Source organism: Phalacrocorax carbo, chromosome 3 (assembly GCF_963921805.1).
Source record: "Phalacrocorax carbo chromosome 3, bPhaCar2.1, whole genome shotgun sequence".
Lineage (NCBI taxonomy): Eukaryota > Metazoa > Chordata > Aves > Suliformes > Phalacrocoracidae > Phalacrocorax > Phalacrocorax carbo.
The window spans coordinates 102,058,084-102,070,214 of NC_087515.1; the positions used below are offsets into that span (position 1 = coordinate 102,058,084).

Below are 12,131 nucleotides of genomic sequence, written 5' to 3' on the forward strand. Positions count from 1 at the left end.
GTGATTTGCTGAGTAGATGCTAGTCATGGAAGGAAAAACACGATGGGATGCATTTTATATACCTGTTTTTGTCCTCAACGTTATGTGTTAACCTTTTTTGTCCTTTTTTCCTTCCCTTCATCAAAGCAAAGTCTCCTCAAGACCAAAGGCAAATTATAGGAGTGGGGAAAATGACCACCAATAACCTGAGCAATATGAAATTTAACACTGCGATTTTGTTTCAGTGAGAGGAAAACACCAGTTGCTGGCTGGCATACAATTCTAAGCTGAACTTTAACTTCATGAGCAGAAGCTTTAAAATCATTTAATGTTTTTTATTTCTTCAGTTAAGCTGTTCCTTTCTCCAGTTAATAATAGGTTGTGGGATTAAATCTTAGCTTTTGACATTTACTGGGAAATGTAGTATAGCAATTTATGAGTCAAAATGTACTTTGAATAAATTAACATTATGAATTACAGTTTATGAAAGTTGTGACTATAACCATAATAACACCATTGGCTATGCACAACTTGAAATCTCGCTTGCTGAATAAATTTGTTTTAATTCAGATTGCATTCCCAGCATTTTTAGAAAAGAGTGAGTCAAGCCCCACCGACAAAATTTCCTACAAAGTTTATTAAAAAGGTCACCTTTGTTTGCTAAACTTACCTAAAACATAAACACTTCTTGAATTAATGAGATGCTATTTTAGGCTGTTATGAGAGTTTCCTATTCAAGTTTACTAAGCTAGAGACTCATAAGGAGACTCACAAGAGCTTCCTTTACAAGGGATTGCCTTTAGCTGTCTGCATATCCTAAAACTGTTAACGTTAAAATTGATTCTGGAAGCTGTCAGGAAAAAAACAGCCAATAGCCAAAATGAGGTATATTACTGTAAATCGAGGGGGGAGAGGTTTAAAGCTCTGTCTGGCAAGAGAAGGGTTAAGGACTTTTTTGCTATACCCGTTTCAAATTACAATGAGAAGCCTCTTCTTTCCCAGCAGGGTTGTGCTTACATTAGTCTTTAGATCTCTCTTGAAGAGAGCTGTTATATTTGTGCCTGCTAGAGTTGGAAATAACAGTTCAGGAGCTGAAAAGGGTTGAATGGATTTACAGAAGGTTTTTTTTTGCGAGTAAATTCATGGCAACACATTAATTTGATTAGTACATGCTTTAGAATTACTTTACACTCAAGCGATTCAAAAGATGTTAGAATTATCACCAGGCTGCTGGACAAATATGTGTTACACCACCAAGGTACAGATCAAGACAAATCTGTGACTCAGGATTTTATCTTGGGAAGAGCGCAAGGTGTACGAAGAACTCAGAATAACAAGGGAAGATAACTCTGGGAACTACAATGTGTCAGAAGAACAGCTCTTGCTAATACAGCTCCCCACCAAAGACCCGGTTATCTAAGGTTTATATAGGAATGCCTAGGTCAGCTGACAAAATACTGGTCTTCTGCTCCATAAATGCAGAAAAAACGATAACAACAGTGGAAAATTGGAAGTCTGAATTTCAGCTTTCTTAGAAATAACTGCAACCTGACACATTCCATAATATTTAAACAGGGTGGGGGGAGAGAAGTCACCAAAGATGTTACGTTTAGAGATGACATTGACATGAAGAATAGGTAAATTTTGTTTTTCAGCCACTGGGAAAGCAGACCTCATAGGAACTCAGAACAAGTAGGAGAAAAGCTTTTTTTAAATTTTTTTTTCCTTGTTCTTTTTCTTTTCAAAGATGAACCTAACTGTGCTCAAAGCTTTCGTGGGCTTGCTCTGGAATTGCTGGGTTCTGGTGGGTCACGCACAGGGAGGTTTAGGAGACAATCATGTCCATTCGAGTTTTATTTACAGGAGGCTGCGGAACCATGAGAGAAGGGAGATTCAGAGAGAGATTCTCTCTATCCTGGGTTTACCTCACAGACCCAGACCATTTTCACCAGGAAAGCAGGCTTCTTCTGCACCCCTCTTCATGCTGGACCTGTATAATGCGATGACAAATGAAGAGGATACTGAGGAGCTGGAGTATTCACTAAAGGGATCAATGGCAGGGGAGAGCAGAGGGATACGGAAAGGATACCCTGCCTCTCCAAATGGATATTCGCGGAGAATACAATTATCTCGCATGACCCCCCTGACCACACAGAATCCTCCCTTAGCCAGCCTGCACGACACCAACTTTCTGAATGATGCTGACATGGTCATGAGCTTTGTCAATTTAGGTATGTGGAAAAATTTTTTGTTTCTGCTCTCTTTGACAAACTGTTAGCCTGGTTTTGCGAGGGGAAAACCTCTTGGCTGGACCGTAACCTGTTCTGAAACGGCAGGATTGGGCCCGGGCTGCTGTGCCACTGGTAAAAGAAAAGTCGGACTGATGGTAAAGTAGCTACGTTGTAGGTGGCCATGGAAAAAGATTTTTCTCACTGTTTATATAAAGTCAGTTTCTATAACTCCCCTCTGCTGGCTTCTGTTTTCTTTCTTTCGTTGATGTAATGAAAATTCTAGCCTTAGGCCAACTAACTCCTTTCTTTTTTTTAAATCTCAAAAAATCAAACACTTATGCCTATCGCTCGGTTATTTCCCTCCCTGTTTTGCTTAAAGCTCAGACATGAACAAACATCAGTTGTTAATACTTTGAAGCCTAGAATGTTATGAAAAGAGAAAAGTTAAGCCATTAAAAAAAAAAAAAAATTTAAAAAAGATTTCTTAGGTTGTTTAGGGTTTTTATTTTTCTGTTGGTAAGAGTCAGAGTTTTATTATCTTTTCAGCTGGATGGCTGGATTTTAAATAATCTGTTGCTGTTTCTTTGTTTTTCCTATTTAATAACCACAGACTGTGTTTTATTATACTGCCATGGTGCTCAGAATCTGCAGTGGTTCTTATTTTCTATGTCATAAATAAATTAAATAACAAGTAGAGTATTAAACACCAGAAACATGCAAGCAAAGAATGCTTTTGAAAATTATATCAATTCAGACACAAAACCTGATAAAACTAAATTATATTGGCTTCTGAGTATAATAAACATGCTTACCTTGTGGTTGAAAAAGCAGTTACGGATTTCTTTAATAGAAGGCAACATAAATATCATTAAGAAAGCTGCAAATAATTCATGAAATGTATTTACTATTTTTATGAATATTTTAAATGCTGCAGGACTCATAAAGCTAGCTAAAAAAAACACAAACCCTTCTCATTTGATCTGAATAGCAAGAGATTTAATTGAAAACTTGAAGTTTCTCAATAAGCTGGTACAAAATCTGATGAACTCTTGCTTTCCAGGATAATACTTTCTGTGGAAACTTTTAAAATGGCACATGTTCCAAAATACCTTTAAATTATCACTCACATTCTCTACCTTTTATGTCAACCAGGTTGTTAATATTTGCTGAAGGATTAAAACTGTTTCCAAACACTAAAATCCTCAACAACTCGAATTTCTAGGAAAGCGACACCCTAGAGTTTAGTTGTCGTACTAATAAAATTACTTTTCATTAATTATTTGACAGATCAGGAGGTGTTCAATTCTGAGATCACTTTCCTTAAGGGTAACACATGTCCACAACTCTAAATAAATATATTTGCTTGTTGCTCTTGCTCCTGAAATAGCAGACTAGAAAAAAATGAACTCTCTTTTTTGAAAATGTGTTCCTCAACCTTAAGAAAGTGTTACATATTAGTCATGTATTACTTTTAAGTTATCATTGAATGCCTCAATTTACCCAGAGTATCTGGAGTCAGCTGAATTTATAATGGCGATATTATAAAGGAAAATAGGAAATCCTCTGATGTCCAAAGCATTAGTCAAGGCCCTGATCCTGCAAAAATTTTCCTCGTGTGTCCTGAGAAATACCCTCAGTAACTATGTCGCAGACCATTTCATCAATGACCCTGAGGACTATTTACATGGGACCTAGCCTCTGATTTCACGAAAAGTTTTTGATTTCAAGAGGACTTCTTGCAGTGCATGAGCAGAAGTCTTTGAAGGCTCTATATACCTATATACCCTAGCCTGATCCTGCTGCGCTTCCCCAGACAAAAACCCTCTCTGAAAGAACGCAAGTTTCCACTGAGTGTCTTACCTTGACTGGGAAGTTTCTAATACTTGTCTCAATTTGTTGGGAAGCCAGTGGTGCCTTAAGAAAGTAACTTTGGGAAGCTGAAGTGTATCCTACATGTCTAAACTGTGAGAACTGGGGGTGAGATGTTTTATTTTTCTAGTGATTATGATTAATAGTCACCATTAACTTACAAAAAAAATTTGTGTAAATACCAGGTTTTGTTTGGCCTCTGTAAAATTAAAACGTGTCTCAGCTTTAAGTGAGTCTAAATCCTAATTCACTTTGAATGCCCTCCCATACATGTTGGATATTGTGGTTTATCACACATTCCACTGTGTAACATGCGTAAGAAATATTGATGACCAATATAGATTAGCTTCAACATTTTTATTAAACAATCCTATGTTTCAGCATAATTAACATAAAAATGAAATAAATCATGGAAACAGGTAACCATTTTATATGATTTATGCAGTATAAGATTGTGACAGATGAGGGCAAGCTCGTTTAATGTACAATGGGGAAAAATACGCAGTGATAAGTGAATGCTAACACTGTACCTTAAAATCAATAAATGCTGATGCAGCACAGTAATAACTCAACTGGGTTTAGATGTGAAGCCTCAGTCAACTTGCATCAAATTAATCTGCTCTGGAAATAGTATTCACCATGTTCATACTTGCACACCATTAATTACATAAGGTGTAATTATAAAGCTTTATTAATCATCATGATATTTTAAATTGAAAGTTTTGTATATCGTTGTAGCCTGTTATAATAATTTAAGACATATATATTAAAACAAGAAATATGTAGCTGAGATGCTGGATAGGAATTATTAAGCTTAAGATTGAAAAGGCTGAATAAGATTAAAAAGCAAAAAAAATAGACAAGGACAAATAATTTTATATTGAAGAATAAAAATAGAAACTTAGGTGCTAATTTTGCCAAAAATCAACCTGTCGGAGTTGCAAATACCTCACTTTCAAAAACAAATTTTAAAAAATAATCATCAAGGGAACTGCAATTACAATTCTGTCAAGCAACCAGGGAGAAAGACAAGACTGCATTTACTTTTCCTGAAGCTGAAATTGTAAACACCTGCTCTTTATCCTGAAATTTATACCAGAATTTCCATCTCTTTCTTTCCTGAAAGATATGACAAGACAGAGACTACGTCTTCTCCTGTATTTTGTATAAGGCTCTGTGCGTTGGCAGCTCTCCATAAATATTGATGAGTGTAACAGAAGAGTTAACTGGGGTTGGTCCAACAGTCAAAGAATAAATCCTCCACTAAATACACTGGGGTTTTCAAAGATCTGATTATATCACCTACAAGTTCAGGACTTTGTTTTCCTTACTGGGTGTTTTTTTATCCTGTTGTTATATTTTATTAATGTTGTTGCAGACCCCTGACTGTTTAGAGTTCTGGCATCTTCTTTTTGGCCAGTCTCCCAAAATGACATATATAGGATACCCCGCTCCACAGAGAACAGACAAATAATACTCATGTAGTCCTACTCGCTTTTCTGCTCACTCAAAATGTAGTTAGGGAAGGACTTTGTTAAGATAAATGTTAATGTTCCCACTCTTCACCTCTCACCAAAAGAGGGGGATTGAGTAAAAAAACTATGTACATGACTGAAGCTTGGAGAAACAGCAGCATTTCTATAAACTACATTTACACATTTCAGGGACTGAATTTTCCATTAGCATCAAAGTGATCATGAAATCCAACGTACTTATATGTTCCTTCTCATGCAATTCACAGAGCCTGTATTTTCATTTGTTTACAACACATCTGTAGATTTTTCTCTAAACAGATTGTAACATTTGCTAAGCAACTCTGTTTTCTTTCTCCATATTTTCCTGTGAATTGATATGAACCTTCTATAAGATAGAGGATAAATATGTAGAGGTTTTGTGGTTTCTGTTGTTTTATTTCTTAACATATAAAATTAATAAAAAAAACTCAGATGTGAAGATCCCTATAGAATTTGTGACCCTGAACTACACATGCTAATTTAAAGAAAGGTAGAATATTATGGAGATTTTTAAAGTAACCAATAAACCCCAGAAGGACAACTTTTCTTTTTCACACACAATGTGATTCTGCAATCTTAATTATAGTAATCCTCAAACCACACGTGCTCTGATCAGTTCTTAAATCAGACACTGAAATCGAAGGAAATTTCTGTTTGAGACACAGACGGCTGTTCATATTTCTCCAGCTGCTCTACCCTGAGTTTATACACTGTCTTGAAGATTATGTTCTTCTTTAAAACCTAAATCAGTAAGCAAATACAGTAATTCATAAGATTTAGAGCCGATTGTGTTCATTGGAGAATGCTAACACGGCAGAGAACAACTTTTATACAACAACTTTGAGAAACCCACAGTACATCAATGCACACCGAATACCTGTACCAATACATTTTCGTTACACATGAAACAGAAAGGATTCCTAACTGCAATAAGACCTTGAGCGTATAGAGTAGCTAGTTTCTTAAATTAAACTAATTAATTTTCTACAACCTTCCATTCATGGCTAACATATCATCAGCGAGGGATACGGAATGCTAAGCTATAAAATGCTAGAAGCTGTGGAAGGGGAGCTGGGTTTGAAGGATACATGCGAAAAGGCCTCAGGATCATTAACTTCTCTCCTCAAAGCTTAGGAATAAGCACACTTTCTTTCTTTCTTTTCCACTGGATTTCAGATGTTGCTGTCTTATGTGAATTTCCTTGGCTGTGGTACAGTTTTAGTCCGTAAAATGCAGGCTCCTAATGAAAATATTGACACAGCCTTAACTGAAGTGACAGAAATAGTGCTATTATCTTGCCTTGATCAGAGGGATGCTATTACAGAGATAAAACTTGTTAAATATCAAATGGACCCCATGTCTTTAATTGTGGAATCCAATCAATACTGAGGAAAAATGAGAAAACATTTGTGAAGTTTTTTTGAACGGCAACCCAAACTCAATAAGATGAGATTTTTCACTCTTGTACATAAAATATAAGCAAATTAGATCAAGAAGGTCTCATTTAATCTTCACCCAAAGCAGACCTCACCTGGCATCTTGAAATCCTAGAATTTTTTTTCCCTTAATAAAATTGTTGTCACCCTATTGGTGAGCTGAACTAATTTGTTGTGACCTTGGTAGGCAATCAGGCATTAGGAATAACTACTAATTATGAAATAATTTTCTTTGATCAAATCAAATATTAAGACAGCTTTTTGCTGTCTTTATTTCTAGAACAAAACTACTTTACCCATGGGATGACATTCCCCCAAAATCCTCACCCAATCCTTACCACTCATCGGGCAGATTTAACCAATTTTTGTGTGATGACAGAGCAGGTTGTTAGGGATGGGTTTTGATTTTGAGCAAGAAATATTCTCCATATTCCTTTTTGGAATTACACTACATTTGTTGTTTTATACTGAAATATTTTATATTTCCTTTGAAATCTCTCATGTTACATGAACCTTATGAACTATATAGCTCTACCTCAAAATAGGTTTGTGTGTGATCCATAAATATCATCTAACAAAATAATGTTTTTATAACTGTCAATTAATTTTTTTGCCAAAGTTAACACTTTAAATCCAAGTAAATTATTGTGTCTAGCCAGCCAAAAAAATGTCAAGCTCTCCATTAACTGGTGTATAAAACTGTCTGACTTTCCTTGCCGACAGATTTGAAAGAAATTGCAGATAACTGAAGAGAAACTGATTTAGCAGATGGTTAGACGTGCATGGTGAAAAGCTATATATATGTATGGATATATAAAAATATATATTATTATTAATATTTTTCCCATTGGGAAGAACGGCTGACCCAGTTCCGCTTCTTCTTTAGAAAGTGCTCCTTTCCAGACTAAACACAGACTTTGGGTGGGGTTGTGGGGATTGCATGTATTGTACAGTACATATTTTCCCAGGAAAACACAATCTTGGAGTGACTCTGGCTAGTCATGAAACAGAAAGAGGGAGGCTTGTGGAGATGCCTCTGTGTGGAGGGTATTAGGGAGGAGTCTGCCTGCCATGGAGTGGATGGAGAGCTTCTCGGTTCTCTTCCTAAACCCCGGGCTGTTTGCTTAGATAACAGGACAACTTTGGCACATATATGATCTCCCACACTTATTGCTCCTGTTATTATTTTCTCTGAATGTTAAATTATGCAACGAATTTTACCATGACTACCTGCCTTCTTACTGTCTGAGTTATGGAGGTAATTACGACATGGGCTGTTCCTTTTTCTTCTCTTTTTATCCATGGCAGTTCCTTTCAGCTTGCTTTCATAGGCCCACAAACTAATATAGTTTTGCAGCAATAGATTGATTATAGTCTCATCATTCTAGGTGTCGTCTGGTGTTTCCACATAGCTGAGAATGAACAGTTTATGAAGTGCCAATTGCAGCCTCCAGCTAAAGAAAGGCTCCCCAGGGCTTCAGGAGAGCTCTGGCTGCTACCAGACTTTATAATTATTTCCCACACTTTTCCCCATCCTCTCCTACTTGTCCTTTCCCTTGTCTCTAACCCCCACCGCCTAGGCAGGGTCACTGAACTTTAATTTTATGTCAGTGGCATTTGGCTGCAGGAGGGATTAAAGGCTGGGAAGAAGTGAGACTAGGCGACAGCATGGGAGATAGAAAGGGAAGGAATGAGAGCGGGCATGAGAGAAAAATGGCAAAGCACAGGCCAAGCTTTAAAGGGAGGACAGCCCTCGTCTCAGTAGGCAATGGCCAATGTGTGGGGCTGGACACAGACTTACTGGGCAGGGGAAAGGTTCACAACAGAAGAACAGCCTCTGCAGGATCTGGTATTACTGGGGGAGTTAGTTCTGCTCCTCTGTGCCTCACATGGAGCATGATGTTGTAGCACTGAGAGCATTTCCCATGCAAAAGTGGAGGGAAGTCCATCATGGTGGGGAGAAGTTGCATACAGACAAAGGGCAAAGGACAGGATAAAGACAGAAAATGTGCAAATGAAAGAGAAAATTAGTCCAGGTATGGGTTTCCTCTGCTAATAAGCCTTGCAGGTGAAGGGAGCAGTTTTCTTCTCAATCCCTCGTGGCAGAGCAACTACCTCAACCTCCCCAGGCACTTGGCTCCCTGGGCAAAACTTTTTATCCCTGCAAAATAAAATGCAGATCCCCCCACCATTCACTATGTGTGTGCAGGGAGTACACAGACAGGCTACTAACATTTGCAGCCATAAATAATGTAGAAGCTAGCTTTTAAAAACCGCAGGTTAAAGGATGAGGGCTGCCATGACGCACACAGAGAGGTTGAGATCAGAGGAGCAGCTAAAAGGGGTCAGGAGAAACAATGAATCCCCTTGTTCTGAGTCATATTTATGAGTGCTCCATTGCACCTAAAGTTCATATTTTATTAGCTAGGCCATGGGGTTTCCCCATTTGCTCATCTCTTAAAATAACACCCCTGGTTAAAATTTCCTATAAAACACAGAAATGCTACAGCAGGCAGAACTTGTCAAGCCTGACAACTACATTATTTAAGTTTGTGGGTGGGGTGCACCAAGCAGGAGCTGGTTTGTGTTTTGTACTGAATTATGAATTTGTTTCTATACAAAAAATGACTGTGAAGCAAGTAGAAAAGGAGAGGTCTTGCAGCTCAGCTCTCCACTGAGAAACTTCCTGCTATTATTGAGAGATGCTCCAAAAGGTGAATCTAAATGTTTAGTTCCCAACTCTTTTTGAGCAACACTTCAATGTCATGTATGGTACCTTGCCAGAATGTGCCTTTACTTTTTTTCTCCACTGTAATTTGGGGCAAATTGAGACAACGATTATTAATGAGCCAGCGCCTAGAAAACAGCTCAGGACAGCTAGCGCTGGTACCTGATATATATCCATAGCTGACAACCAGTGGCTCTGCAGAAGCAAAACTCTTCCTAATTGTCTTTTTGGAGGAGAATCAGGAGGAGATAGGAATTTGAATAGCTGAAATTTCTGTTAAGTTTATCTTTATCTGGTTTAGTACTATTACCCATTCAGACCCCATGAAAACATAGGGGTCTTTTCCAACCTCCATGATTCTGTGATTCTATCCCTTTGTAGACTGTGTCTATCAAATGAAATTATTGTTTTTCTCATTCTCATGTACTTGGCTGTAGTCAAATTAATGAAGCTAAATTCATATTATCTTTAAAAGCTGTACCAATAATCCAGACAAATTATTATTAATTAATAACAATTTGCCTAGGCATATCCATTGAAAACATCCCTTTTTTACAAGTGAGGCTGAAATATAGGCAGGGTATTCAGCTATAAGGTACTGCAAAATAATTTCAAGAAAATACTGTGCTGGACTTTTAAGGTGTGGGTGGCATCACTTTTGGAGGTAAAGGTGTTAAATTCTGTCCTGACAATTCCAGACTACAGAAAAGGAAAGAGCAGGGGCACTGAATGATTTGTGAGTGATTTTGGAGCAGTGGGCAGATGGCACCTGATGGTACCTGGTGCCTGGAGCCATGGGATTCTAGTGGTATAGTCTGCAAAAACATTAGCTGAGAAACCAAAAAAGTGGGTGAACAGTAGTGTGGATGATAAAGCCATGGGAGCAGGAGAAAGCTCAGCGTGCAACCCCATGGCAGCTGTAGTCTTTGTGGTGATTTATGATGACTGAGATCCAGCAGGAACATAGCTTTGGGAAGGCTGTTCCCAAGGTTACCTCCGCTGGGGTATCTGTCAATAACTACAAGCCATAACATGTTAGTGATCCCAAAGGTTAATCTGCTACTCCTAACCAGGTTGCCTTGCTGCCTCATACATGAAATGTGTACAAACATTTTGCAGTGAGTCTGTCCCAACCCCAGCCTAGCTTTAACCTGAAAGTCAGAGAGTGAAATCTATGAGCATCTGAATAGGAAAAACCTGAAGAGCTTCAGACAGAGAACAAAACCAACATGCCTCTGTTTTCCAATCCATAAAATTACTATGGGCAAATACTTTTGTGTTCATTTTCATTTCTGTGCACTCTCGTTCTTTGACCTTGCAGAGTACTGGAATAGCTTTCTTCTTATGAAGCCTCTCTTACTCTGGCTGTGAGTTCTGTAAAATACCTCACTCCTAAGAGCCTCACAACACCTTGCGTTTCCTCATGGTGATCTCAAGCATTATTTTAGAAAGGGCTATAAAAAGCCCTTCTATCAGGGCAACAAGTCTATTTATTGTTCTTGAAACAGACAGTTTTACAGAAAAACGAAAAAGAAAAAGAAACACTGGAATTAAAGCACCAAAACTGAGATTCGAGATCTGGTGCAATGGAGAGGGGATGTGTGGCTAGTTTAACTCTTGTTCTCAGAATATATATTTGTGCCTCCCTGAAGCATGTGTGCATGCGTATCAGTCTGTGTGCATGGCTCTGTGTATGTAATATAGAAAGCATGTAAATCTCTTCAGTTTTAGTCATAGGGATTTTTTCCCCCTTAAATCATAATATTCTTTCCCATCGATACTATGTGGCTTTAGCAGCCCTGACCTTTCAAGCTGTCTGTTTGGGCCAGTGTTTATCAGATGACCGTTTGACCTCCTTGTTAATTGTACTTAATTACATCCTGTTGTAACATTTTGAAATAAGGAGGAGAGTTTATGGATCTGTTCCAAAGAGCTGAAGCCTAAAACGGCAGCAGAATTCACTGGTATGAGGTGCTGTATAATCTTGTAGTTTGGTCACTAAGAGCTGTGCCTTGTACAGTTGATTGCAAAATTGGATTCTTAAACTACTCCTTTTCCATTTAAGACCTTTGGTACTTCTGAGGATAAAATAATACAATTTTCTTTGTTCTGAGAAGGGCTTCTCCTCTCTGATTCTCAGCTTGGAGCTTTCTCCACAGAGATCAAGGAAGGAGTGAGAGGCCTATCATGAGTACTGCAAGAGCTGAAGTTCACTTATGATGATATAAAAGAGACAAGCCTCTGTTGCCACAAGTAATCTCTCTGTAGTTTTCCGAAACTTTGGAGTTCCTTATGCTTCCCTAGGATTGCAAGTTCCCATGAGATTTTTGACACTTGTATAATACTTGCTTTGAGATTTTCTGTGCATTGATGA

At 38.0% G+C, this 12,131-nt stretch overlaps 1 protein-coding gene across 3 annotated transcripts in view; it reads left to right on the plus strand.

Annotated features, from left to right (window-relative positions):
* Positions 1-844: 844 nt before the first annotated feature.
* Positions 845-12,131, plus strand: part of BMP5 (bone morphogenetic protein 5) — a 61,938-nt gene continuing 50,651 nt past the window's right edge. Inside the window, exons 1-2 of one of the 3 annotated variants that reach the window (XM_064447884.1) lie at positions 845-864; positions 1,843-2,210. In XM_064447884.1, coding sequence (XP_064303954.1) covers positions 860-864; positions 1,843-2,210 — 373 coding nt within the window. In that variant the 5' untranslated portion in view covers positions 845-859. Of the gene's footprint in view, positions 865-994; positions 2,211-12,131 lie in introns of those variants that run through there. The other 2 variants (XM_064447885.1, XM_064447883.1) reach the window with 2 other exon arrangements.